This window comes from Lontra canadensis, unplaced genomic scaffold (genome assembly GCF_010015895.1).
Source record: "Lontra canadensis isolate GAN:19392208 unplaced genomic scaffold, GSC_riverotter_1.0 scaffold88, whole genome shotgun sequence".
In the NCBI taxonomy this organism is placed as follows: domain Eukaryota; kingdom Metazoa; phylum Chordata; class Mammalia; order Carnivora; family Mustelidae; genus Lontra; species Lontra canadensis.
Window position 1 is genome coordinate 5,988,440 of NW_022631082.1, and position 27,623 is coordinate 6,016,062.

The 27,623-nt window shown below is 58.5% G+C and overlaps 2 protein-coding genes across 7 annotated transcripts in view; one reads left to right on the top strand and one right to left on the bottom strand.

The window, feature by feature from the left end:
- Nucleotides 1-1,505: 1,505 nt before the first annotated feature.
- Nucleotides 1,506-27,623, bottom strand: part of DOCK6 (dedicator of cytokinesis 6) — a 41,858-nt gene continuing 15,740 nt past the window's right edge. The window contains exons 15-50 of one of the 6 annotated variants that reach the window (XM_032884048.1): nt 24,536-24,653; nt 24,378-24,448; nt 24,039-24,177; nt 23,842-23,943; nt 22,985-23,071; nt 22,320-22,551; nt 21,886-22,047; nt 21,058-21,221; nt 20,408-20,512; nt 18,271-18,363; nt 17,930-18,025; nt 17,359-17,499; nt 14,538-14,651; nt 14,260-14,430; nt 13,776-13,915; nt 13,508-13,677; nt 11,516-11,676; nt 10,971-11,153; nt 10,528-10,654; nt 10,115-10,199; nt 9,898-9,994; nt 9,624-9,758; nt 9,173-9,325; nt 8,835-8,993; nt 8,571-8,671; nt 7,838-8,030; nt 7,603-7,746; nt 5,322-5,453; nt 5,215-5,229; nt 3,809-3,934; nt 3,619-3,708; nt 3,059-3,295; nt 2,683-2,826; nt 2,494-2,600; nt 2,083-2,244; nt 1,506-1,679 (exon numbers count right to left, since the gene is read on the bottom strand). In XM_032884048.1, the coding sequence (XP_032739939.1) occupies nt 1,637-1,679; nt 2,083-2,244; nt 2,494-2,600; nt 2,683-2,826; nt 3,059-3,295; nt 3,619-3,708; nt 3,809-3,934; nt 5,215-5,229; nt 5,322-5,453; nt 7,603-7,746; nt 7,838-8,030; nt 8,571-8,671; nt 8,835-8,993; nt 9,173-9,325; nt 9,624-9,758; nt 9,898-9,994; nt 10,115-10,199; nt 10,528-10,654; nt 10,971-11,153; nt 11,516-11,676; nt 13,508-13,677; nt 13,776-13,915; nt 14,260-14,430; nt 14,538-14,651; nt 17,359-17,499; nt 17,930-18,025; nt 18,271-18,363; nt 20,408-20,512; nt 21,058-21,221; nt 21,886-22,047; nt 22,320-22,551; nt 22,985-23,071; nt 23,842-23,943; nt 24,039-24,177; nt 24,378-24,448; nt 24,536-24,653 (4,699 nt within the window). In that variant the 3' untranslated portion in view covers nt 1,506-1,636. Of the gene's footprint in view, nt 1,680-2,082; nt 2,245-2,493; nt 2,601-2,682; nt 2,827-3,058; nt 3,296-3,618; nt 3,709-3,808; nt 3,935-5,214; nt 5,230-5,321; nt 5,454-7,602; nt 7,747-7,837; nt 8,031-8,570; nt 8,672-8,834; nt 8,994-9,172; nt 9,326-9,623; nt 9,759-9,897; nt 9,995-10,114; nt 10,200-10,527; nt 10,655-10,970; nt 11,154-11,515; nt 11,677-13,507; nt 13,678-13,775; nt 13,916-14,259; nt 14,431-14,537; nt 14,652-17,358; nt 17,500-17,929; nt 18,026-18,270; nt 18,364-20,407; nt 20,513-21,057; nt 21,222-21,885; nt 22,048-22,319; nt 22,552-22,984; nt 23,072-23,841; nt 23,944-24,038; nt 24,178-24,377; nt 24,449-24,535; nt 24,654-27,623 lie in introns of those variants that run through there. The other 5 variants (XM_032884050.1, XM_032884049.1, XM_032884051.1 and 2 more) reach the window with 5 other exon arrangements.
- ANGPTL8 (angiopoietin like 8) lies at nt 25,722-27,580 on the top strand. The gene is made up of 4 exons (XM_032884053.1): nt 25,722-26,216; nt 26,398-26,559; nt 27,089-27,198; nt 27,303-27,580. Exons 1-4 carry the CDS (start codon nt 25,920-25,922, stop codon nt 27,328-27,330), a joined length of 597 nt encoding a protein of 198 aa, XP_032739944.1. The 5' UTR covers nt 25,722-25,919; the 3' UTR covers nt 27,331-27,580.

The window sequence follows — 27,623 nt, forward strand, 5'->3', positions numbered from 1 at the left end:
TGGCAAACAGCTGCCGCTCCCCACGCCGGCCCAGCCGCCAGGCCGAGGCCCAGCCCGGCCGGACGCCCGGACGCCTTCCCGCCGTCTGGGGCCTGGCTCGGCGCGGCCACCGAGGAGGGCGAGAGGGGACAGAGCGGGGGTAGAGAGATAGACAGGAGGACCGAGATGGGAGAAAGAGGCAGAAGAAGGACAGTGATGCGGGAAAGGGGCAGGGCGAGAAGTACAGACGGAGGAGGATGCGGCCGGGGGAGAGAAGCAGGGACGGAGTCAAAGACTGGGAGGGGACAGAGATGCGGGGAACCAGACATTCAAAGTCCGAAAAGTTTGGACTTAGACGGTGGAGTTGGAGGCAGCGGCTCATAGAGAACGGCGAGGTCGCGCCCCGGGATTGGGGGTGGGTGGGATGGGGAACCACGCTCGAACCCCGAAGCGGACTCGAACCCCGACCCAACCTCAGGTCCTACTCGCCTCGCGCGCTCCGGCCGCCCGCCGCCGTCCCTGCGTCCCGCCGCCCGTGCGTCCTCCGCGCGCCACCGCCCGGCCGCCCGGCCCTCGGCAGCGGCTCCGCCCCCGCCCTGCCCCATCCGGGCCGGCCCCACCCCCGGCCGCCTGCTGTCCCGGCCGCCGTGGAGGGGGCGATGTGGGGAGAAGGCGATCGCACCTGGACCGCAGGTGTGTGTGTGTGTGTGTGTGTGTGCGCGCGCGCGCGCGCGTGCAAGGGGTCCGGTGTCGTCCTCTCGCCCCTCCTCCCGGAGTCCCAGGGGCACGGTCCCCGCCACCGCTGCAGCTGGGCGCTGCGGGGGGCGGGAGGGGGCGGGGCTGGCCGAGGCCCAGCTCCGGGAGGGCGCGGGCGGTGGCGGCGGCGGGAGGTCACCCCTCCCCCCCACCAACCCGCCGCCCGAGGGCTGGAAGCTGCCCAGCACAGGCCTGGTACGGAGTGGTGGCGTGACTGCCGCGGGGTGGACAGTGGGGCTGGGTCAGTGCGAGGCTGCGCAGGGAATGGCTAAACCGGATCTGGGCCCCAGTCCCCACCAAGTCTCTGCCTGCCTGGTGCCTCAATTTCCCCACCTGTAATACGGGGTTAAGAATGCTTCCTACCTGATAATGGCATTAAGAAAATTCACTTACTAGGAGGCAGGGGCCTCCCTCAGGCGAAAAGGCCCCGTAAATGGGACGGATGGCTTTTTAGGAGCCATTTAGTGCAGGGCTGACTACTGGCCCAAGGGCATAATTAATGTTACTATTATTCCCCATGGGGATGTGACATTATTTGTGTGTTGCTTTCTCCACCAGAATGTCAGCCCCAGGAGGGCAGGAATTGGCATCTGGTGTCACTGCAGTGTTTCTGGCACCCAGTGAGGTCTCAGAGTCTGTCAAAGATCAGGGTGTGTGGATAGACATTGCGCCCATGACCCAGCTCCCAGGATTCACATCAAAGAGGCTGCTTATGAAAACCACTTTAAATTAGAAAAGGTTAAGAGGCATCAGTGCACACAGATGGGAACAGAGGGCCCAGCCCCATGTAAATATGATCACCCCAGAGCCCAGTGCGCAGTTGGGGGAGAATGCCAGGAAGGCATGGACAGTGGAGGCCAGGGTGACAGCTCTTCTGGGTGTGGCTTCAGGCCACCTGGGCTCAGAGGTCGGCCTTCCGGAAACTTGCTCTGTTCAAGGAGTTCCTGGGGGAGGGATGAGGTGGGTCAACATGGCCAACTCTATAGTACTCATCAGCCTCCCCAACCCCTTTCTAAAGATCCTTCTAGGGATTCTGGTCCTTTCCCATCCATTCTGCTCTGGCCATGAGTTCACAGAATCTCTTTTGGAATCTTCCACCAAAGCTAATAATTGTGCCCATTTTATAGTGGGAATCGCGGCCCAGGAAGGTGAAGTCAGATGTCTGGGAAATGACCTAGCTAGGGTTCCCAGGTGGCTGCCAGGAGCCTGCCCAGCCTGCATGCATGTCCCCATAGTTGCATGTTTGTGCCAAGCCGTGAGCATGCGTGTTGACAGGCATGTGTAGGACAGCACCCGTCTGTGCCCGCCTCTGCCCTCTCGATGGCTGGGGGAGGCCGGGTCAGGCACCTGAGGCCCGCAGTGGTGGGCGCCAGCAGCTGGGGCAGGCGCTGGGTGAGCAGCGGCTGCAGAGCCTCCCGCAGGCGGGAATAATTCCGCTCTAGCTCCCGGTGGTACTCCTTCTGGTCGGGTCCTATCAGGGCCTTGTTCTTCCGAAGGGCATCCTCACACCTGAGAGACAGATGGCAGAAGAGGCTCAGGGGCTGGCAGTCAGGAGAAAGCAAGACTGGAGAGGTGGGGGGGCGGTCCCAGCACGGGGACAGGGGTGGCAGGAGCTATAATGCAGGTCTGCTAGGTGGAGACTTCAGGAGAACCAGAGAGGCGGGAGTGCCATATTGGACATCCGGGCTAGAGAGAGGCTGTATGACGTCAGGAAGGCAAAGAGCCCATGGTTGCAGGGCTTGGAGGGGTCAGGCCTACTTCTTGCAGAAGTCCTTGAAACAGAGCCGCAGCTTGTTGTGATGCCTGAAGAGTTTGGGGTCTTCTGGGATCTCTGCCAAAAATACCTGGGCCACCTCCAGGGGACCCTGCCGGGTGAGAGGGGCTCATGAGGGTGTCCGCACAGCCCCGGGGGTGCCTCGGGTGGCCTGCCCGCCCCACTGGCTGTACCTGGTTCACCGTGGGCCCCACAGAGCCCTGTAGCACCATCTGTAGCATCTTGGCATCAGGCGGGTCCTGCTCAGTGGCGAAAGCCAGCTCCCGTGTCTTCTTCTGCATGTCCTCGATGGCCACCTCCACCGGTGTCAGCACCGTCTGTGGGGAGGGAGGCCGGGCGGTTGGCAGGCACTGGCTGTGGCCTGCCAATGTCCTGACCCCAGCCAGCCCAGGGCAGCCTGGCCCCCTGCTGGGGGTGGAGAGGGCTTCCAAGAGGCTGTGTCATGAACAGGGCGTGGGGATGTCTGCCTGCCTGGGTCTGGGGTAACCGGGCCTCCCCTGATCTTGGGTCATGGCCTTTCCCCTCCCAGGGCCCGGGGCCTCTGCCCACCTCCTCCCGGTGGCACACGCGGATCCGTGTCTTGATGTAGGGGAAGGCGTGGTCTGTGCTGAGCAGGGTCTTGCGTTTGTGCTGCTCTGGCAGCTCCCCGTGTGCACGGCCGTCGGGCGTGAAGGGCGTGCAGAACAGGAAGGTGCGCAGCCCGTAGTTGCGGTCGAAGTAGGTCACCCGGTCCTTGAGCTCGTAGGTGTCGAAGTGCGGTTCCACGTAAGTGATCTGGATGTAGGCCTGGGACGCGGGGCTCAGGTATGAGGCTCCCACAGCCCCAGTACACATACTTGGGGCTTGCCAGCCTCCCTGCAGGGCCCCATCCCTGGAGAGAGGGGATTTGGACCTCCTTGGGTCTGGGAGCTTTAAATCTGGGGTTCCCACAACTCCCAAAGCCTTGATGTTCGAGAAACTCCCGAGAAAGGAGAAGGATTTGGGGTTCCCCAGGGAGATAAGCTCTGAAGTGTGCCAGATATAGGATTTGAGGGTCCCCAGGAAGTAGTACTTTTGAGTCTCCCTGAAGATAGGATTTGGGGGTTCCTGGGATGGTCAGGAGCCCTCACCTTCTGTGGGTCAAGCTTGGTCTTGTCCACGGGGTTCGAATCTTTGACAATCTCGACCACGTCCTCCCCAAACCTCTCCGTGTAGAACTCCTGGGGACATGGGGCTGAGTCGGAGCCGCAGAGGAGCAGCAGCCCCCATGCCACCCCAGCACAGCCCAGTGCCCGTCTACCCCCTACCGCCGGGACGTGCCTCCAGCCGGTGCGAGATCTCAGCCAGCTTGGTGATGGATGGTTCCTTATACACAAACTCCTGCTCATCCAGGTCGCCGAAGCGGGCACCATAGAAGCCCACGCGGAAGTACGTCCCGAACACGCGCTGCATCTGTGAGAAGGGGAGCTGTGGCTCGGAACGCCTCTCTAGAGGCCCCCTTGCCTCAGGGATGCATGGTCCTGAGCCCCATGGGCTGAAGAGATGGGCAGAGCCAGGGAAACCCTAAGAACATTCGGTCATAGGCATAGTCAGGGGGACCCTGAGACCCAGACAACGGCCAGCTGCCCACACCCTCCCTCTTTCTCCCCACCCTTTGTTTCCTGGCTCCCCCAAATCTTTGTTTTCGTTCAACACAAGCCCCTGCTTTCTGACTATCCCTCTCGTCCCATGCAGTTCTTCAGAGTCTGAATCTCAGTAGGAAATCAGGACTAAGGCTCTATTGCTTACCACTGTGTCCTCAATGCCTACAGTGCTGGGTATACAGCAGGAGCTCAATAAATGCTTAAGTGGTTGAGGAAATGCACAGCCCTCTAGGACAGAGGCTCTGTCTCCCTAGTTCCAGGGCACCTCCCTTCCCAACCAGGTATACCACCCTCTGCCAGAAAGGAAGAGGGTAGCTCCATGTTCACTCACCAAGGCCGATCCAGGCAGAATGGGGCAGGCACAAGGGTATTGGTAGGGAAGGGAGACACAAAGTCATGGGAGAGGTCAGAGGTAAGAGCCCCCAACCCCCCAGGGTCCTGGTTATGCTGCCCCATGAGTACCATTCTTCGGGCAGAGGCCAGAGATCCAGGGAAGGAGGGGACCTGCCCGTCCTACCCGGCCCCCACCCAGCCCTCCCATCTTGGCTCTAGGTTCCTGCCTTCTTTGGCCAGAAAATTCTCCCCAAACTAGGAGATGCCTAAAAATAGACCCGAGGGGGGGAGAGGCGGGAGAGGGGGAGCACGAGATGGCAATGAGGAGCAGAGATCCTGGGAGAAGCTAGGAGAGACCGTGAGAGACAGAGACCCAGAGAGAGAGAGAGTGTGTGAGCAAGACGGGGAGGCAAAGAGACAGGGAAAGAGACCACAAGACAGAGACAAGAAGGAACACAGAGACAGACAAGAAGGGAGTCAGAGCCCCCCCTCACAGGCAGTGACCAAGCTGGTCCTGCCCGAGGGAGGGGTGTCTCTGGAGAGCTCCCAGCTGGGTGAGTCACAGGCTGCCCTCGGGATCTGGGGTAGGGAGGGGGGAATGGGGGAAGCAGAGGGTGCGTCACTGCCCACTGAGCACCAACCCCTGTGGCCAGGCAGCCATGTTCCTCCAGCACCCTCTGGTGGTCCCTGACCACTGCTGACCAGCCATCATGGGGGCCCCAGAGGCAGGTGGCCACTGGGCTGACTCACCTCCCAGCCAGAGCTCTGTGGGGGAGAGAAGGATCAGCGTCAGCTGAGCTGTGGTAAGACGGGAGGTGGGGCCAAGGGCAGGGTCTGGGAGGGCATCCTGGGCCCACCTGGTGCATGATCTTGGTGAAGGCCTCCTGCAGTTTGCCATGCACGGCAGCCAGCTTCTTGTAGTCTCGGTGGGCTTCCAGGATGGGGATAAGGGTCTTGTAGACCTCGTTCACTGCCTCGTAGAGCCCGCCCTGATGGTGGGGGCACATCAAGATTCATAGCATCCTCCCTAGCCCTCTCTCCTGCCTGGAACAGCCCACCATCTGTACAACTACCCATGCTCTAGAGCTCCATCTTTCATCACCTCCTCCAGGAAGCCCACCCTGACCACCCCGTCCTAGATAGGACACCAGTCTTTCCACTCACCCCCACAGATCCCTAAGTGGTCTCTACCATGCTCACTATGGACTGGGTGCCGTGTACATCTGTGTTTTACCCATGTTCCTTCGTCTGTGGGAGGAGTTTTTTTTGTTTTGTTTTGTTTTCATTTCTCAGAGGGAAAGCTAGAACTCAGAGACATGGCTCCCCAGGGCCAGGACATGAACACCAGCCCGTTTGGTTTGGTGCCCAAGACCTCCACACTCAGCTACCTCCTGGGACATGGTAATGGCTGCTCCTAAGTGCCCCTCACCCACAGCTGGTAACAGCATCGAGCCGGGCACACACCAGACACTCTGGAACATTTGGTGGCCAACTGTGAGAGATCTGAGTCTACTGTCTGATTTATTCCCAAGGCTTCTGTTTCTGAGCCTTTAACACAATAACTATAATGAAAACCCCACTAACGGGGCTGGCAGCATAGGAAAGATTTCTCGCTGGAAAACCTGACCTTGAATCTGAGCAGGGCTGTGGATCACCAGTTCCCATAAACACGGGGGAGTGAGGAACAAGTAAAGCAACACCAGAGGGACGCAGCCAGAGCCCTGGCTGGGCCAGAAAACCCCTTGGAACAAAGCCGAGGTCCCAACAAGTGAAATGCAGGGGGAAAACCCAATTGCTTTCACACAAGCAATCCAACTGGAGAAAACCTTTTTAGAGCAGTGGACAATACAACACCTGGGCCTCGACCTATTAAGGAAAACATTAAAAACCCTACTGTAAAAAGTGGGGAACTGATGCCCTGTCTCTCATTCTTGTTTTCTTTCTTTGATTCAAAGAGCCTTAAGAGACTTGTCAGTCACAGCTACTGTGGGTTTTTACATGAATCCTGATCCGAACAAATCAACTGCAAAAAGAAAATGGTTTCGAGATTGTCAGGGACATCTAAGCCCGGACTGGTATTAAAGAGTTGCGTAAGACGATTTCATCAGGGACAACTGAGTGGTGGCTCAGTTGGTTAAGCTGCTGCCTTCGGCTCAGGTCATGATTCCAGGGTCCTGGGATCGAGTCCCACATTGGGCTCTTTGCTTGGTGGGGAGCCTGCTTCTCTCTCTGTCTCTGCTTGCTTGTACTCTCTCTGACAAATAAATAAATAAAATCTTTTAAAAAATACAAAGGATTTCATCAGTGAGGCTGCATGGAGAGGTATTGTGCAGGTGACAGTGTGAGGGGTAGGGTTTGTTTTAAGCTGGAACTTCTCTGACTCCCAACACACACAGAGATCTCTGAGATCTTGTCGAAATATAGGGTTCAGAGGGTTGCAGGGCCCAGGACTCCACATTTATAACAAGCCTCCAGCCGATGACCATGCTGCTGGTCCTCAGACCACACTGAGTAGGCAAGGTTTGGAAAAAAAAAAAAAACAAGGGCGCCTGGGTGGCTCAGTGGGTTAAAGCCTCTGCCTTCGGCTCAGGTCATGATCCCAGGGTCCTGGGATCGAGCCCCACATCGGGCTCTCTGCTCAGTGGGGAGCCTGCTTCCTCCTCTCTCTCTGCCTGCCTCTCTGTCTACTTGTGAGCTCTCTCTGTCAAATAAATAAATAAAATCTTAAAAAATAAATAAAAAATAAAACCCAAAAACCAAAACCAAAGAGGCAAAGAAGAGATGAAACGAGAGAGTCAAGACTGGTGGTTGCTGAATTCGAGCACTGGCTGTGGGGACGGAGGGAGGTGCAAACTTTTCCATGTGCTCAAACTTTTCTCTAATAAGAAAAATTAAACAGCAGCTGAATGTACGGAAATTAACTATGTCCAGGCCATGTGTGAAGGGTTTTACAGGGAGAGAGGCAGGTAACCTGAGCTCGTGCAGGTCCCCGTTGTCCTCAGGCAGTCCCTGGCCCAGAAAGGGAGCAGGCAGGAGCTTCACCTGGAGCCTCCAGGAGCAGGTACTGGGCCCATCGGTGGATCTGATGACACCAGCCCGGCCCGAGCCCCGCATCTTACGGCCCCCTACAGGCCTCACCATGGTGAAGTAGGCGGCCGCCTGCTCCAGCAGACCCACCAGCCCCAGCTCTGTGAAGTGCTTCCCGGAGCAGAAGCCCTCCTCGTCGGGCGACAGGATGTCGTCGGAGATGGCAGACTCCTCCAGCACGTTGGATGAGATGTTCTGGGGTGGGAGGTGGCATCAGGCCCCCAGCCCACGGGTGCCACCCCCTGCCCATCGCACCCCCCACACTCCCCCACCCCCAGCAGCTCACCTGGAAGGAAACGCAGCCCACAGGCAGGTAGCGGCTGTCCTCCAGCAGGGCGAGGTACTCGGCCACCAGAGCGGCGGCGTGCACCATGCACTGGGCGGCCTCCGCGTGGTTGCCCAGCTCCGCATGCTTCCCCGCCATGTTCTGCAACCACGTCAGCCGCAGGTCGGGGGAGCCCTGGTAGCCGCGGGCAATCCTGGCATTCAGGTGGTGGGTGGTGAGGGGGATAGGGACTCGCCCAGCCCCCACTGCCGGCCCCTCACGGGTCCACCCCCTTTACTCGTTACCCCCACCTCAGGGCCGAGCACCAGCCAGGCTCCTCAGCTGGAATGGGAGGCCACGCCCCCGTTCCCCTTGCTTTGGCGCCTCCCCCACCCCCCCCACCATGCACCAGGCCACCACCTCCCGTCCGCCCCCCCACGCCTTCCCTAGCTCCATCATCACCCATTCCCCGCCTCCCACTCCCCTACTTCTTCCCAAACACCCCACACCTCTCCTCTGAATCACTTGTTCCCAGACCCGTCACCCGTCAGCACCTCACCTGTCTCTCCCACCCGCGCCCCCTCACTCGTCCTTACTCTCCTCTGTTGTTCTCCAGTCATGTTCGCCTGGCACCCTTTGCAGCGTTCACTCACCTTGCCCTCCCCTTGCCTGTGCCCCCTCCTGCCCACTCACCACTCCCTCTCCCCACCTGCCATGGGTGGGAACGCTGGAGGGCCCACCCAGCCCCCCTCACCTGTACATGAGATCAATGAGCATCTCCGGGTCCTCCTGATGCTCCTTCATCTTTACTGTGTCCGTCAGGATCATGTGCAAGTTGAACATCAGGTCCTGGACCTGGAATGGGGGGGGCAGGGGGGGAACAGCCGGGCACGATGAGGGCATCGCGACATGCCCGACAGCCTCACTGGTGGGGCAGGGCTGGGGGGGTGCGGGTGGCAAAGCCTGCGGGGCAAAGACACCGGCTGAGGAAGGCATGGCGGGGGCCCGGCGGTGTCACCTGCTCGGCAAAGGTGCTGTCCCGCAGCCCCACGTCCTCCTCGGCATAGGTGAGGATGGTCTTGAGTGACCGTCTCAGGTGCTCTTCGCTGAAGCTCTGCGTCGTCCCCACTAGGGACGACAGCGACATGGTCACTTGCATCTTCACACGGGCAAAGTTCTAGGAGGAGCCAGGAGGGACGAGCACACCTGTGAGCCCGGGACCCTCACCCCTGGGGCCCGCTCCTCCTCTTCCCTCCCGGCCCCCATCAACGGCACCAACCCTCTCCGGCTGGCCGCCCTCCCTCACCGGCGCCTCGGGCCGGCCAGCCATGCCCTCCGCCTGCCACTCCCACTTACGTTGCCAATCTCGAAATTCTGGCGCATGAGGAGGTAGAGCGAGGCGCTGGCGTGCGTGCGGATGGTGCTGATGCGGCTGCCACAGTGTCGCAGGAGCCTCAGGCACAGGTCAGCGCACAGCTCAGTGTCCTCCTCGAACAGCAGCTCTGGGAACTGTCCCCCCCCCAGGGCCACACAGGCACAGGTCAGCCCCTTCCCCTTGTGGCACAGAAGGTCCTGGATGGGGACTGTGGCAGGGGCATCAGTGTCCTGCCTCCTCTGGTCAAGCACAGTGGGCTTCAGAAGCTGACGCTGTGTGACCCCGGGTGAGTGACTCTGCCACTCTGATCCTCAGCTCCCCCCTCTGTAAATGATGGCTACGGAGTGTGTCTCACGAAGTGGCTAAGCACACGGTAGGGGCTCAGCGGGCTACACCGATCCCTCAGAGCCCTGCCTGTGGAGCGGGGCTTACCTTGGACACCAGGGCTCGCTGTGTGGCCAAGCCGTGCTGCAGGAAGAGGGCGCTCTGGGCGCTGCCCAGACTATACAGCACAACCTTCAGCACGGCCCCCAAGATGCTCTCCCGGGCCTCCGACAGCATCACTGTCTGCGGGGGGGTCGGGGGTGGGGGAAGGGAGTCAGAAATCCAGCTGTTAGGGACTGAGCTGCTTCCAGGGTCAGGAGCCAGAGATCACAAGGCACAGTGGTGGGGTCAGAGGTCAGGGACATGCTGGCTCAAGCCCTACCTGCACGATGATCTCCAGTGTATCTAAAACCACCAGGCTGGTCTCAGTTGCCAGGTTCCCATCCACCAAGGCCTCATGTTCCATCTCATCCTTGGTCCTGGAGGGGATGGGACACGGCTGGGCGCTGAGCTCGCTCCCCCTCCCTTAAGTTCTTTAGGGGCCCCCGTTCTCTGGAAACTGGTCGGACCCCAGCAAACGATTTCCTGCCGACACCCACTTGTCCACACGGTCCGAGGTCTGTCTCCAGTGCGTGACGCTCTTCCGCCAGCGTACGTTCTCCTGATTTCCAAACGGGCTCCTCTCTGAGATGCGCAGGTGCGTGTTCCCAGATGCGCAAAAACATAAGGACACGCAACCATGAGACGTGCTCAGGCATTAAGGTACATGTGGGACAACCCATGAGGACACCGAGTGACACATGTACATGCTAAGGAAACACAGTTAAACATGAATGACATGAAAATGGACAGGGAGCACAGATGCGCGTGCACGGGGACAACGTTTGCACTTCTTTCTGGGGAAGGTGAGGCAGACACAGAGGTATGGATGCCCTCTTCTTGGGGTCCGTTAGACAAAGGCTGGGAGCAGCCGGGGCAGGAGGACGTGCACAGGGTATTATCTCCCTCTCACCACGACTCCGCCGGACCATCTCCTGTCGTGCCCCAATGGTGCCGAGGATGGCTTCCTCCAGACGAGCCTTCATGTCCAGTGACTTCTTAAAGGTGAGGCTGTTGATGCGCTCAAAGGCCTTTTTCCCCTGTGAGGACAGAGAACAGGGTTCAGGGCTGACTCTGCCCTTTCCTGTGGGACCTGGGCTGCTTGGTCACACTCATTCAGCTTTTTCTGACCTCCAGGATCATGTGCTTGGAGACACGGCTCTCCCCCTTTCCTGCAAGGTCTTAGCCCATTCCCAATTCGATTTACGAAGACAATTCTCCCTTCGCTCTTTGGCTAAGCCCAGAAACGGCCCACCCCTTGACCCTTAAACCCACAGGCACCTGTGCGTGAAGATGGTTCACCTCTGCCCTGTCCACCCACTCAATACCCAGGCCCATCCCCCCCCAGCCCCATACCTTGTATTCAAAGGCAGCCAGGCAAAGGTAAAGCAAGTCCAAGAGGCGACCTAGCTGAGGGAGGGCAAGGTCAGCGGCCCAGCGCTGCAGGAGGGCTGGCTCGGAGTTCTTCAGTACCCAGAGCACACACACCAGTAAGGTTCGGCTGGACTCGGCAGAGAGGGGACAGCCTGAGCGAGAAGCCTGGGGCCAGACAGAGGAGAGGGTGCTCAGAAGGGACGGAGTTGACTCTCATGTCCTCCACACTGTGATGAGCACTGGCCTATCAGAATATCCTTATGGAGGCGCCTGGGTGGCTCAGTGGGTTAAGCCTCTGCCTTCGGCTCAGGTCATGATCTCAGGGTCCTGGGATCGAGCACCGCATCGGGCTCTCTGCTCAGTGGGGAGCCTGCTTCCCCCTCTCTCTGCCTCTCTGCCTACTTGTGATCTCTCTGTGTCAAATAAATAAATAAAATCTTAAAACAAACAAACAAACAAACAAATATCCTTACATAATTTCTATTACCAGGTTGGATGGTGACTCTGGGGACCAGCGCCATACTCACTGCCACTGGACCCTGGGAGATGCTGGCCCGGGAGCCGGGGGCTAGGGGCCCACCAGCGATGGCCATGGCCACTGAGGGGTTGATGGTGCCTCCGATGTCTCCTTCCCCTTCTGTGTCTGAGTCAAGCATCGAGGCCAGTCTTGACCGTTGACCTGGGCCCTCTGGGGGCAGGGACAGGGGGACAGAAGAATGAACCCTTGGTAAGTACTTTCTCGATTTCCCAGCCTAGCTCAAAGTTCGCCTCCTCAGGGAAGCCTTCCCTGCTACTGCTCCCCCAGACCAGGGTGAGGTCTCCAGTTATCGATTCTCAGAGCTCACTTTTTGTGCCTATGATTAGATACATCTATCACACCGTTGTCTGTAAGATGACAAAGGTCTGAACTCTATCTGCCCTGGCTGCTGCTACATGTTCGACACTCAGAATGTGGCCTGGCCCACAGGAGCTGTAAATGTCGACTACAATGATAATGGAACAGTGGCAGGAATAACAGTAATAATAATTAATAATAAATGCTGTCGCTATGATCATAGCCATCAATGGGCACTTAGATAGAGTCTCCTATGTGCCAGGTGCCATTCTAAGGACTTGGAAAATACTAACTCTTAATCTTCAAAACAACCCTATGAGATAAATGCTTTTAGTGTCCCCACTTTATGGATGAGGAAACTGAGGCACAGAAAGATTATGTCACTTGCCTGGGGTCACACAGCAGGTAAATGGTAGAGATGGGATTTTAACCTAAAGAGCCTGCTTCCAAACTCTGGGGTTTTAAGAGTCACCCCTATAGCTGCCCCCACCCCCAAAGGTCTCACCAGAGACAGGAACTGCCAACAAATACAGAACCAGTAGCACTCCAGAGCGTCTTGAAACAAAGCGTTAACTGAATTTAATGAAATCTCCAGCTCGGCTTAACCTAGCTCAGTTCCTGACCAGACTGAGGTCACCCTCCCATTTTCCTCTCTTCATATGGGAGGGAAAGAGGAGCCATCACTGGGAAAGGATGACACTGCCTCAGTCCCGACGATTTGTTCACATACAACATCCAAAATACCATAACGAGTTGTAAGACATAGGATGAGGAAGGAAAATATAATTGATAAGGGAGAAAAACAGACAACAGAAGCAGGCACACCGATGACCAAATGTTGGAATTAGCAAAAAAGGATGTTAATGTATGAATTGGCAGAAAAGATGGACCAACATGGGTAAATAGATGGGAGATTTCAGTAGAGAACTAGGATCTACAAAAACACACCAAAATATCAAACGAACATTTTATAGCTGAAAAATATTAACCTCTGAAATTCGGAACTCGTGGATGGGGTTAACAGAAGGCTGGACACAGCCAGAGAAGACAGAAGCAGTGAGCTCAAATACAGGTAAAATGAAAGTTTCCCAACCGAAAACGGAACAGAAACGGAACAGAGCACAGCAGGCACGTGAATGCACTCCATAGGTCTAACATACGTGCAATTGGAGTCCCAGAAGGAGAGAAGCGAGAAAATGAGGCAGAAAAAAAATCCAAGAGGTAAAGACTGAGAATTTCACCCAAATGACAAAGGGGATCCACCCAGAAATCCTCAGTCTGTGCTTCCAACTGTCCCCTGTCCCCCCCGTGCCAGGGAATGCTAACGGGGAGTGACTGAATGAACACGGGGCTCTGAACTTCCCCTCATCCCGATGTTCCCCACCTGTCCCTCCTCACCTATCAGGAGGTGACAGTGTCCCAGTACGCTGCTCCCCAGATTTTCACATAACTCTAGGAAGTAGTCAATGCGACCACTATCCCCATGTAATAGGTAAGAAACCTTTTGGCTCAGAGAAGTTAACGCCTTGCCTGGGGCCCCACAGCAGCACACTGGAACTTCTTCCTCTGCCCCCACCACCCATGCTTTTATTCCTAACCCTGCTCCCCGCCCTTCCCGACCTGAACTGGTGTGATCAGAGAAGCCCCTGGATCGTGCAGCCCTGGCTGGCCCCAGCCCACTGACCAGCAAAATCGTGCAGGCGTGGCAGCGTATCCCGTGCGAGTGACAGCAGTGGCAGGTACAGCTCGGCCACACGGGCTTTCACAGAAGCCTCAGCATAGCGGGGGTCAGCGTCGTGGCCACAGAGCAGGCTGTGCACAGCACTGATGGCTTTCTTGTGCAGCAGGGATGCCCTGTGGGGGGGGGGTGGGGAGCGAGGAGCTCGGGTTGGAGCGGACATGTCTCCTGGACCTTTCCACCAGCCTGGGGGCCAGAGAGGGCCTGTGCTCACCCCTCGGCCTCGGGCTCCAGGGCCAGCGCCAATTCTGTCAGCAGGAGCCCAGCCAGGAAGTGCTGCTGTCGGAACGGCCCACTCAGCTCGAACATGCTGGTTACCTTGGGGTCCGGGGCCTGGCTGGAGAAGGTGGAGCTCTGCAGAGGGCAGGAAGAGAAAGCAGAGATGGCAGGAGCCAGGGGTCAAGGGTCAGAGGGGAGAGACTGGTGTTAACTACCACATGTGAGGTGACAGGGCCTGGAGGCAAGTTACAAGTCAGAAAAACACCAAATGGAACCCCAGGCGGGAATTAGGATTTAGAGGTGGGAGATAAGAAGCTGGTTCCACACTCCCACACAAGAAATTACCAAGAGTGGGGGTCAGAAGTGAAGGGCCGACTACCTGGGCAGCGGCCCACTCTGAAATGGGCAAATGAGGGAAGAGGGGCTGAAGGCGAGTCGTCGAAGGTCAAGAGAAGGAGCCAGAAGTGAGGCCAGCGCACCTGGGAGGTGGTGGAGGACACAGAGGGCGAGGGCGACGCCGGGGGCGACAGGGGGCAGCAGGGGAGGTTGAGGGTCACGTAGTGCTCGTGGCTGCACAGGATGCGGGTGAAGTCCATGCGTAGCGTCAGCAGCAACGCAGGGTTGGGGGCTGACTGCAGCCGCGCGGACACCTGTGGGGGAGGGGAGTCAGCGGCGACCTTCACTGGCTCCACCCACCCCGCCCACCACCCCACCCTCGGCACTGCCGCTGTGCCACGCCCACCCTGCCCACCCCTACCTGCTTGTAGTGGGCCCGGACCAGGCTGAAGATGAAGCCGCGGTCCACCAGGGACAGCAGGTCGCTGAGGAAGAAGGCCAGGCTGGCGTTCAGGCGCTCGGCCAGCTCTGCGTCCTGGGGGCACAGGGCCGGTCAGCCCACGCCCACTTGTCCCATGGAGCCTCAGTCTCCACACTGGGCCTGGCTCTCCCTAGGGCCACCAGTGACCTCCAGGAGCCGCGTCACTGCCCAAAGCCTTGCGGCTTCTCGACACACTCTCATTTCTGGCCTCCAGATAGATACACCTGGATTTCGCGGTTGTCCTCTTCCCTCTGTCCCGCCCCTTTCCCACGGCTGTATGTCTACACTTCTCAGGACTTGGTTCAGAACACTGTTTTCGGGACGCCTGGGTGGCTCAGTTGGTTAAGCAGCTGCCTTCGGCTCAGGTCATGATCCCAGCGTCCTGCGATCGAGTCCCACATCGGGCTCATTGCTCGGCGGGGAGCCTGCTTCTCCCTCTGCCTCTGCCTGCCATTCTGTCTGCCTGTGCTTGCTCTCTCTCCCTCTCTCTCTGACAAATAAATAAAATCTTAAAAAAAAAAAAAAAAGGAACACTGTTTTCTTTCCTTTCATTAGATGGGAACAACACAATATGGATGGCAGAAACTGGCTACTGACTTCCTCCAAATCCTCTCCCACTCAGAGTACTGAAACCCTTCTTCACAGTTCAGAGCTGGGTGAAGACCACATTTCCCAGCTTCCCTTGAGGCTGAGAATAACCATGTGACCACAACCTGGCCAATGGGATTTTGGGAAGAGTGATGTGGTCACTTAGATAGAAGGGGCTGGTCTTCTGTTCCCACCACCAGTCCGGCCTTATGGGGCAGGCACCATGGTGGACCGCGATGGCCAGGCTCACACTGTAGAACACCCTGCAACCCACCTATGCTCAGAAACAAACTCTGGTTACATTTAAACCACGTGTGATGATGTTCCAGCAAAGTAACCTCTGCCTTAACTGATGCGCTCTCAGTAATCATTTAACAAGACTATACTAAACATCTACTATGTGCCATACCCTGTGAATGAGACAGATGTGGTCCCTGTGGCTTGTCCAACTCACAGTCTTGTGTGAGGGGAAGGCAGACAATAAATAAAAGGGCAGGAGATAGTTCCGTATGTTTTGAAGAAAACTGATTGGGGTATGGTTTTGAGAGAAACCGGAAAGATGGGAAAGAGCCAAGACAAGAAAGGCAACCTGAGCAGAGAGAACAGCAAGTGCAAAGGCCCTGGGGCAGGATGTGCCTGGTAACCTTGAGGAATATCAAGAAGGCTGCTTGGCCTTGAGGGGTTGTTGATGCTTGTCTGCTCTCACACAACCATAAGCCACAGGGTGGTTAGGCTCAGTGGACCTCAGTTCCCTGCAACCCAGAGAAACAAGATATAAAACCTGCCTTAGCTCTGAGTCCATAGGGGAGCAGAGACTGGGTCTTCCTTATACACCGAGCCTGGAAGTCAGTGCTCGATAAATGTCAAGCGAAGCAATGGAACCACTGTGGCCCATCGCTGATGCCCCACTCGCAGCTGGGAGGATGCTGCTTCTCGGGGGCACTGTTCCCCCCTGCAGCCCATTCATAGGGTGGTTTCCTCACAGTCCAGCTCAGCCCCTGAGAATATCAGCCCTTGGGGAGGCTCCAGTGGAACAAGGTCGAGAACTTTGAGCCCAGCCCAGAAGTCATCGGAGATTGCACAAGGGCTGACTTGGGTTGGGCCGGCATTTCAAAAATCTCGAAAGTTCCTATCAAAACCGGAAGTCCCATTTCTCCTGAGAAATCAGGCATTCCGGCCACAGCCAATAGGTACATGCCCCCGAGTCCACCCTAAGCCCCATTCCTTCAGGTAGTGAGGGTATGGGCTCTAGAGCTGGTGGCTTGGGTTCACATCCACATTCTGCCCCTTCTTAGCTGTGTGGTATCAGATTGTTACCCAGTCATTCTCTACCTCAGTTTCCCCATCAGTAAAATGGAGATAACTTCATGGGGTGGTTGGGAGAATTTAATGATGTCATCCATCTAACGTGTTTAAGATATACAGTAAGTGCTCAATAAATACTCAATATTATTATTATTACTATTGTAATAACTTATTATTATTGCCTGCCTAGCTCCTGTGAACACTGGAATTAGTGATCCAGGACCTGGACAACCAATGATCAAGGTCTCAAAACATCAGTGTTCATTTACTGAGCACTTACTGTATTTGGCACTGTGCTAAGGCCTAAGGGATCTCTGTCCTCTCTCCCCATCCTCATCAACTCCCATTCCCACATTTGCTCAGTCCACTCTAGCCACACCCAGATGGTGAGGGTGTGGGCTCTAGAGCTGATGGCTTGGGTTCACATCCATATTCTGCCCCTTCTCAGATGTGTGGTATCAGATTGTTACCCATTCTCTACCTCAGTTTCCCCATCAGTAAAATGGAGATAACTTCATGGGGTGGTTGGGAGAATTTAATGATGTCATCCATCTAACAACCCAGGCATGGTCCTACCTCAGGGCCTTTGCCCTTGCTGTTCCCACTGCCTGGAAGGCCCTTGCTCAAGCGATGGCACAGGGAGCTCTTTCCCCTCCTTCAAGTCTCCTTAAAAAGTCAGCTCCGTGCAAATGTGGATTTGGGTCTGTTTGGTTCACTGCTGTGTCTAGCATCCAGACTGCGCACACAGTCATTGCTCAAGAGATGCTGAGTCAACAGCCTGATCTAGCAAGGGGGTTCATGGTGCCCCTGCCTGGCTGGCTCCAGGTCCTCTCTCAGACCTCTCCCACTGAGGCCTGTTCCCACACACCTTGTACACCCGGGTGATGACTTCCAGGCCCACAGAGCCCACGAGGGCCGTGATGTCATCTAGGAAACGCCCAGGGAAGCGAAGCTTGCGGGGCGTGTCCAGCCGCTGGCCCAGAAGCAGGTGCAGCGCCATGCTTTTCACCTGGCGGGGGGGGGGGCGGTGGTGAGAGTGGACAGGGCTTGAGGGACCGAACAGGGGGGCCCACCAGAGGGGAACAGGGCCTGAGGGGCTGTGAGCAGTGCTTTAGCAGCAAGGCACGGGGGCTAGAGGTGGGCCTAAGGGGTCCTGGGTGGAGACAGAGCCCTGACTCTTAACACAAGGCTTGAGCAGGCAATGGGCGGAGTCTGCGTGGGTCCTAGGCAGGGTGCAGGGGTGGGGACGGTAAGAGAGCCTGGGAGAAGGTAGGGGGGCGTCACCTCTCCATGGAGGGGCTTTCAGGTGAGTTTCAGGGGGGTCTCTCTCTTCAGTGTCTCTCGACATGGGGAGGTGTCTCTTGGGATCATGGCTCCGGGGTCTTAGCTACAATCTCAGAGGAGAGGACCAGCCCGGGGCAGGGAGGAGGGGGTCTTACCATGAGCTGGAAGAAGAACCAGGCGTGCTGTAGGACGGCCTCTCGCACGGCACTGCCGCTGACCACCCACTGCAGGGCCAGCTCCTCGTGCAGCAGCTGGGGGCGGGGGCAAGGGTCACAGAGAGCCGGGGAGCCCAGCCTGTGCCCTCCTCTGGAGGGGGCATGACGGGGCTTGGAAGCAGTGGGATGGCTTGGGGTTAGCGCAGCTGGAGACCATGCAGGAGAGGGAGCGGAAGGAGTCAGCACACCCTTTCCCTAGGCCCTTCAGACCCTGCTGGGCTTCGGGGGAGACGGGAGCTCCGGGGCCAACACGGAGTCACCCACCCCCTGCCTCCCACTACCTTCTGCACAGTGGGTCTCGGCTGGGTGGCTGGTGGGGCCAAGGAGGAGCCCTCGAGGTAGGAAGAGGTTCGGCTAGAGCTGCGGTCGATGGCCTATGATGGGATGGGGCGAAGAGGATGGGATGGCGAGGGGGGTTAGTGAGGGTGCCAGCGGTGTAGGTGGGGAGGACATGGTTGGCATGAACGGGGCACAGATGCGTCCATTTGGACAGGTCCCAGGGGCATGGATGAGAGGGCAGAGAGAATAAGGATATAGGTGGGGAGATGATGGGGGATGAGAAACAGGAAGAGAGAAGGGGATGGCCAGTAGGGGGAACATGAGAGGTGAGAATGGGGACAGGAGCCCATCGGCGAGGGTGGATGGGCCCGGACAGAGGTGGTGGAGCGATGGGGGGTACGGGTGGACACAGGGAAGAGGAAGGGTGAAGTCAGACAGCCGGAGAGAGTCCGGGAGGTCGGGCGGATGGAGGAGCAGGGCAATGAGATGGTGGAGGGAACGGAGACAGGGGAACGGAGCACAGACATGGGGTCCAAGCGAGGATAGAGAAAGAAGAGAGAAAGAGATAGGACGAAGGTGAGAGGAGATGCTGAGGAGATGCGGCAGGAGCAGCTGAGAGCCTCGGGTTCCAGGCCTGGCCCTGTTCCAGCTTTGCTTGCCTCAGTGCTCCCCATCTGTGAAATGGGGATGGGCACCCATGCTCCACTCTCCCCTCCTCCTTTGCTGGTTGGGAGGTGAGGCCATTGGCAAGGAGAGGAGGCCCAAAGATGGAGTTAGCCTGACCCCTGGAACCTACCTGGGCCCTGGCACTTGAGGGACCCCTGGTTCCCACAGCCCCGGCAAGACCCGGCTCCCTAGCACTCACGTTAGCAAAGGCCAGCCTCAAGGGGCCCTTCCCGCCTGGAATGCCCACCCTCCCACCACCTCGACCCCTCCTAGGTGCTCTTCAAGGCCCAGCTGACACTTCAGAGAATTGAGGGCATTGGGGGGAGGCCCTCTTAAAGATGCTGGGAGGGGGGCGGCAGGGCCCATGAACCCAGATTTCCAGCAATCTCAGGAGAAGACTGTCCAAAAGGTCCCTTGCTGCTAACAGTCCCCCGACCTCCCTTCAATGCAGCTCCCTGGGCAGTGGGCACAGAGCTGGAACAAGGTCAGGGGCCAAGTGTGCAGGGAAACCACCTCGGTGACCTCCTTTCGGTGCCTCGGGGGCTCTGAGCTTGGGGCCAACCTTTGCATGTGCCTTTCCCTCCACCTGGAACAGGTACCTTTCCCTGGCTGGCTCTGTCTCACCTTTCAGGTCCCAGCAAAAATGTCATCTCCCTGTATAGGCCCCCTCTAGATGACTCAGAGGAGGCTGGTGGCCTCCCTCCTGTTCATTTCTTTGCAGGCATTTTCACACCCTGCACTTACACACTTGTGTGTTTGTGTGATCGCTGCCTATCTCCCAGATGACCTGGCAGCTCAGAGACTGGGCTGGACTGAGATCTATCCCCACAAAATCCTCCCTGTGATGCCCTAACGCGTTCCCAGGTTCGGGACCACTGCACTAAACACTTTTGAGTCTTGACCACAACTGAAAACTCAGAGCCTCGGGCACAGGGTGAGCCCACAGCAGAGTGAGTCCTCGAGAACTCGGACCCAGGTGGGTCTGAAGGCAAAGCCCCTCCCCAGACCAGATCCCTGGGAAGCGGCAGAGTAACGGCAGCTGCCCGCAGAGGTCTGTGGGCCTGAAACAGAAGGGGAGGGAGAGCCCAGAGGGTCAGTCCCAGCCCTTTGGCATCCTTCGGATTGCTACGTCAGGGTGAGAGTCTCCTGAACAGAGTGGATTAAAGGGAGTGACAGGCCATGCGCCGCAGTGAGGTTAGAGTGGCTGGATTTGCATGTTCTTTGCATGCGATTTGCACACCACCCTCTTCCCTCCTGTCTCTGCCTGAGGCTGTAGTCTGTCCGGAGGCAAAAGGCTGGTTAAGATGACCACGAAGCCTATAACAATGACTCCACAGCCCCTAAACAAAGGCAGGAGGGGTCTGCTGCCTCCTTTAGGCAGCCCCCCTAGGTTAGTGGGCCACAGCCAGGAAGGTGGAAGGAGCTCATGCCGAGATAGAGTGACACGCGTGCAGGCGCAGGTAGGAAGGGCACCTGTCTGGGGTCGGCCCCGCAATAAGGAGGTGCCCGTCGCAGCACAGCCTTGCTGCCTCCTGGAGCATAAGCAGAATTCACCCAGGAGTGTGAGCGGTCGATACCCTGGAGACACACAGGGAAGTGGTAGAATCCATGGGCAGAAGGCAGGGAGAACGGCGCAGATCACCGAGTGGGAGCCCTGTCCGGGGCTGTACACGCCCCCCGGGTGCCCACACGCAACCCTGGCAAGCGCCTGTGCACGTCTGTGTGTGGGGTCCACGCGCATGTGCTCCCTATGGGCGGCCGGGCGTGGGGTCCACGTGTGCAAGTGCCCAGTGCACACACATGCGTGTGGTCTGTGAGTACACACATCCGTGGGTATACGCGCGCATACACACCTGTTCCGCTACGTCCACACAGCTTTTGTCTACCGGGCCAACCTCCGGCCACCCATCCTTGGGTCAGCCTTGGAGTGCGGAGCCCAGGGCAAAGTCTGAGTTGCCGCTCCCGAGCTGTGACAGCTGCAGACCAACCCTCCTGCCCAGAGTCAAGTCCGTGCTGCTGTCCGGCATTTCCTGTACCTCCGTCCACCTTAAGAACCTTCACCCGCCCCACCTGCCAGCCGGAGCCACTGAGGCTAGAGACCCCGGGGCCTACCCTCACCCTACCTTGCTGGCCAGGATGCGGGAGACCTCGTCGTCCACAGAGCCCGGGGCCACGGCCAGGTCAGGGTTGCTGCTGCTGATGCTCTTAGAGCGGGCGAGGTAGAGGCTGGCGGGGCGGCCAGGGCCACGGGCCAGCGTGGCAGGCTGCACGGCCACTGGAGGGGCCCCTGAGGATGGAGGCAAGATGGTTAGCCCCTGCCTGTTCCCGGCTGGCTGTCCTGGGTGAAATCACTCTCTGCCTCTGAGCCTCTAGGCTTCTCGCCTATAAAATGGGCACACTAGTGGCTGCTGCCTCACAGTGATTCAGGGGAGATGGTGCCTGGCATGCACTAAGTGCCCAGAGGGCTTAGAGGTTAGTATTAATGACTTAGCAAATAGAAAAGAATCCAACTGTATTGAGCGTTCACTGAACCAAACCTGTTGTACGAATTACTATCTCATTTACTCTTACCAGCACCCGCATGAAGGGATGACCACTAATACCCTTGCTTTACAAATGGAAAACAGACCCCAGAGAGGTGAAGCCACTTGCCCAGGGTCACAGAGTTTGTAGGAGACAGGGTTGGGATTCAAACTTGGGCAGCCCAACTGCGTCTCTGATTCAACCTATAGCAGATGCTTGTTGACTGCCTGAATGACCCACCAGTCAAGCAACAAAGACCACCAACCTGGGGGTGAGGGAAGGAGTGAACATCAAGTCTCTCTCACAAGTTGCCCAAATCAGCCAAGGTCTGTATGGCCTCTGGGCTTTTGCACATGCTATTCCCACTGACTGGGATGCTCTCCTCCCAGACACATCCTATCGTCCAGGGCCCTCCCACCAACACTTACCACTTGGGAGGCTGGGCTCGGTGCCAGGCAGTCGGAAGGCATAGTGGACATAGGCAGCCAGCAGCGGGCAGTGACCGCGGGCATCCTGGGCAGCCTCTAGACTCCGGTGGACAAGGCTGACCACATGGGCCATTGCTTCAAAGGCCCCACGACCTAAGTTCACTGCCGGGCAGAACAGAGGTCAAGTGCTAAAGCCCACGGCCTTCTACCTCTCCAAGGAACCCCTTATCTCCCACCTTTCCAAGGGGTTGTGGGGCCAATGAAAAGGTCACAGCACACCTGCTCTGGGCCCAGGGGGGTTGGGAGCCATTTTTCAGAAAGGAAAACTGAGGCCAGAAAGATGAGTGGGTTAGAGGAGGTCACCCAGGACCAGGGGACCAGGGGCCCCCCTTCCAGATAGGGAAACTGAGGTCTGAGGCTGTATGCCTGCTCACCGATCTGGCCACCAATGATTGGAGGCCGCACAACTAGACGGACAAGCTTGTCCAGCACGTGGTGGGAGAAGGCGACAAGGGGCTCAGGGCTGGCGAGGCGCAGGGCTGCTAGGCTGGCCCGCAGCTCCTGCTCCACGGTGTTCTCACTCAGCACAGTGTCCTTGAGGCGGAATGGGAAGGCCCCCTCCTCCAGGACGTGCACCAGAGTGAAGAACTTGTCCAGGTGAGGGTCCTGAGGGTGGGGGGGACCTGGGGTGAGCGGGGGTGTATTGGGGGGGAGCCAGGGTTCCATGGCTGGGAAGACCCTGGAGGGTTGGGGGGTGGTGCTCAGTGGGCAGAAAACCAAGGTCGGGGATCAAAGAACTGACTACCAAGGAGGAAAGGATGAGCCAGGAGCTGGAGGGAGGAGAGAGGGATAGGGGGAGTGACCACAGAAGCAGCAAGGGGAACGCGCGGGGAGGAGAAGACCACGTAGAAGGCCAAAGCCCCAGCCAGGATGGCCACTCGCACAGCCGCCCCCGCCTGAGTCAGCAGCTTCCCTGGGTGGCAGGGCCTCGCTGATCAAAGTCACGTCCGTGGCCCGAGGCCAGGCCTCCCGGTCAGCGGACACTGTTGCTCAACCCCAGGGCCAGACTCCTGGGTTCCCCCCACCCCCTGCCCCCTACCTGTGGGTGCACAGAGGACACGGCAGTGAGCTCCACGCTGAACACGCCCTTGTGGCCGTCCACCCAGCGCATGCCTGGCAGCGCCACCTGCAGGAGGGACACGCCAGGGGGCACTGGCCCACCTGCCCTGCACTGATCGCACCACCGGTGCCCCCCATTGCAACTAGGGTGCAACATAGTAGTAACCCCAGCACTGCCTGGCCCCATGGTCTGCTCTCTGCCATTGCAACTAGGGTGCAACATAGTAGTGGGGTGGGGGGGGAGGGGTTGCACAGCAGGGCACCAACCCCAGGGGGATGCAGACGGGAGGGAGTACTATGGGGCTCCCCTGGGCAGGCTGGAAGCCTGGGGTACAAACAGAGAAGCAGACAATGGAAGCCTGGGGTATACATGACTAAAGGAAATGAATGGGGCAAGAGCACGGTGGGAGAACTTGAGGGGCCCAGGGCATTCACGGCAGCTCAAGGGTAAGTGGGAGGGTGACAGTATTAATGGGGGTGACGGGCCCTGGAAGAATTACTGGGGGGATCGTGGTCAGGGATGCAGGCAGGGCTGCAAACGGAGGACTGGAGCAGAAAGGCAGCGGGGAATGGTGAGCGCAAGGGCTGGTGGGGGGGGTAATGAGGCCAGGCTAGTGGGGTACAGGAAGGGACACGTCGGGATAGTAGGACACATAAAGGCAGTAATGGGGGAGACAGAGCAGCCAGGGACCCTAACAGAGGGCAACAAGGCTCCCAAGGGTATTGATGAGAAAGGAGGGCACAGCGCAGATGGGGGACGATGAGGCAGGAGCCCGGGGAGTGCTGTCGGGGGGGGACCAGGCACTGGGAGGGGAGGCAGGGGGCCAGGGCACATACGTCTGGTGTGAGCACGGAGTAGCTGGGCGGGGGCTGGTCCACGGACACAGGGAGGCAGAAGGGGCCGGTCCTCAGGCGGCCGTGCTGCAGCAGTGGGATCCACTGGGGAGAGCCGGGGGGTTAGGTCTGGGGCCAGACGGGGGTGGGGGGCTGTCAGCAGGACTCAGGGTGGGGGTGAGGGCTGGCGGGAGTCTCACAGTGAAGCCCACGGGAGTCTCCAGGGCTGTGCCCGGCCTGGGCTGGCAGCTGACATGGTAGAAGGTGAACAGCAGGTGGTGGTTCTCGGTCACACAGGCTGGAAGACGAAGCTTGAACTCCTCATAGAACTCTGGGGACCTAGGAGGGGACTCTGCTGGGGGTGTGGCGCCCCCCCAGCCCTCCCCGCCCCCTCTTGCAAGTCAGACCCCAGCACTGCCTGGCCCCATGGTCTGCTCTCTGCCTCGGGGTCCCTGCCGGCTCTCCCAGGGGGCAGCCTCCTCCCCTCTTGCTGCCCTACCGTGTCCCCACCACCGGCCCCGTCCCGCCACCCTGCATACTTGTTGTGGTAGACCACCGGGGTGAAGGCCTCGCGGGTGAACTCACTACAGCTGGACTTGCCAAAGATGACCTGGGGGATGGTGTGCATGAGGGGGCCCCCCTGGGACACACCCCCGAGGACCGCCCCTCACCCCCCTCCCCACGCGCAGTCACTGACCGGCAGGGCCTGGCTGGGGTCCTCGCCCGCCATATACTGCACGCGCACAGTGAGGTTGCGCACGGAGCCCTGACGGCTGCTGAAGTTCAGGCAATGCGGGTACACGTACAGGAGGTTCCTGTGGGGGCGGGGGCATCAGAGGAACCGGTGGGACTGGGAGACCAGGGGTTGGGGGGGGGCGGTGATGGCCACACAGCTGGGGCACTGAGGGCGGTGGATGCAGCTATTACAGGCACCAGGTGTGACTGGGAGAGATGCGGGACAGGTGGGCGCCCTCGGAGCACAGATGGGGGAACAGTATAGCAGAGGGTGGGGACACAGAGGGGCTTTGGGGTCACTAATGAGGCATGGGGAGGTGCTGAGCAGGGACAGATGGGTGCTCAGGGTTGGGGTTCCAAGAAGGTGGCCCAGGTGGCCAGTAGTCAAGCCCGAGCCCCACTGGGGCTGACCCGCCCCTCTCCTGGCTCAGGGGCCTGACTACCCTTCCCCCAGGAGACGCCACTAGAGTTATGAGGCCTGTGTCTCAGGTGGAGAACCTGAGGCCAGCATCAGAAGTGGGGCTGGGCTGAAGTCAGAGTTCTGCCTGTCTCTCCCAGCAAGCCCAATACTCCTTCTGGGCCTCAGCTTTCCTATCTATATAATGGGGCCATCGAGCCTCCTGGCTCAGCCTTTGCAGCTTAATGCCAGTCACGAGAAACAGGGGAGTGACAAGGATTGGCCCGAATGTTAACATGGAACCTACTGCAGGCCCAGCTTTGTTCTAAGCGCTCAGCACGAAACAACTCATCTACCTCTCCAAGCAGCTGAAGAGAGGGGGTGAACGTTCCTCCCATTTTATGGGGGGGGGGGATAGAGGCACACTTTCCCACATTAATCCAGCAGCAGAAATGACAGCTAGCACTGATCCGTGCCACACATGGGTCCTGGCCCCACTCCCCAGCTTTCAACCAGGCTAGCACAGACCCCAGCATCGCAGGCTTGTGGGAAGGAAACCAGCTACTGCCAGAGCGCTCAAAGCCAGCCAGGCAAACCACCAGCACTAAGACACTCACGACCCTTGCTGCTGTGGTCACTGTTACTGTGGTTGTCCCTTCCACGGGTGGGGAAACTGAGGCTCTGAGCTTCAGGTTCCCCTCAGCAGGGCCTGGGCCTGTCCTCAACCTGTGCCCCCCACCAGTCCACAGCTGGCCCAAACCCTAGCCGGCGTGATCTCAGCGTGGCCTCACCGGACACTTGCCTGATGCAACTCTCGCGCCACCGCCAGGCCCTTGCACAACCCGGGGCGCCCAGCTGGCCGGTTAACGATTGACCGGGGGTTAACAGGGCGCTGGGGCATAAAAGGTGGCAGCAGTGGCGCCGTGGCCGTACCCTCAGAGCCTCAGCCATGCCCACGCTCACCCTGTGCCTACTATGCGTTCTGGCCACGGCCGCCCGGCCTGCCTCTGCAGCTCCTGTTAGGGGCCTGGAGCCAGCCCAACACGAGGAACTGACCCTCCTCTTCCACGGTGCCCTGCAGCTGGGTCAGGCCCTCAACAGTGTGTACCGGGCCACGGAGGCACGGCTGACAAAGGCTGGGCACAGCCTGGGCCTCTATGGCCGTGTGCTGGGCCTTCTGGGGCAGGAGGTCAGCCGGGGCCGGGATGCAGCCCAGGAGCTACGCACAAGCCTGCTGGAGATGCAGGTGGGCACTGCAGCTTGGGCACTGTGGGGTGGATAGGAGTTTGCAATAGAGTTGTCTAGGGTAACCAACTGTCTGGGTTTGCCCAGGAATTTGGTGGCAGGTGTCCCTGGAATATAGGACTTTATATAGGCCAACAAAGACAAGCTGGTCATCCTATTAACATCCGCTATTTCTCGAACAGATGGAGGAGGATGCCCTAAAGCAGCAAGCAGAGGCCACAGCCCGGGCACTAGGGGAGGTGACCCAGGGACAGCAGGTGCTACGGGAGAGCATGCAACGGCTGGAAGTCCGGCTGAGAGGAGCTTGGCTGGGCCATGCCCAGCAGGAATTTGAGGCTTTAAAGGTAAGAAGTTCCCAACCCTGGTGGAGTGGAGACCGATTTCCCACAAAGAACTCACTTCTCAGCCTTGAGTCCCAGGGCATCTCTGGATCAGCCTCGCAGGGCCATGGCCTCTGACCTAGGTGACCCTGGACAAAACCCTTATCCTTTCCTGTGCCTCAGTTTCCCCATTTGCAAATAAGGACAACAATCTCAGAGTAGAGACAGGGACTCAACACAGATAAAATACTCTGTATGGGGCAGGGGATATGGAAGTTAATAAGTGTATACATACTATCAGAGTAACTGGTAGTATTTCTTGAGTGCCCAGGAACTACCCCAGCCATGCCTCTTAATAATCCGTATCATGCTTACAGCCCTCCCATGGCACAAGTCCTGTCATCCCCATTTAACAGATGGGGAAGTTGAGGCCACGGAGCAGCAGTGACATATTAGGGCACACAGATGCAGCTGGGGGGTGGCCAGCCCTGGGCAGGGCCAGGGGACAGGAGGTGAGTCAGCCCCAGCTGAGGTTTCTGTCCCGACCCCACAGGCCCACGCAGACAAGCAGAGCCACATCATATGGGCGCTCACAGGCCACGTGCAGCAACAGAGGCGGGAGATGGTGGCCCAGCAGCATCGACTACGACAGATCCAGGAGAGGTGAGGCTGGAGGGGGTCAGATGGGCGGGGCCGCTGGGGAGGAGGTATGCAGGGCACCCAGATGGGGGTCCCTTTGCCTTGGCTGAGCCTTGTCTCCCTTCCAGACTCCATACAGCGGCACTCCCGGCTTGAGTCCGCCTGGGGGGCGGAACTGAGGACCAGTCTACACTGAGGGACGCTGCCATGGCCGTGGCCCCCACACAAGGAGGAGCTGCCTGCCCCTTGGGGTCGCCAGGGCGCTGGGCCCTGCTTCTGGCCTGGAGAAGAGACAGAAGCAGGCGGGGACACAGGCAGAGGACATGGCGCTGTTGAGGAGACGGGGGCAGGACATGGGACCCTTCCCATGTATACACCCCTCCATTAAAGCGGAGTAGATACTTTGGCTGTCTGTGAGTGTCTGGGAGAAAAAGTACCTTGCTCTGTAA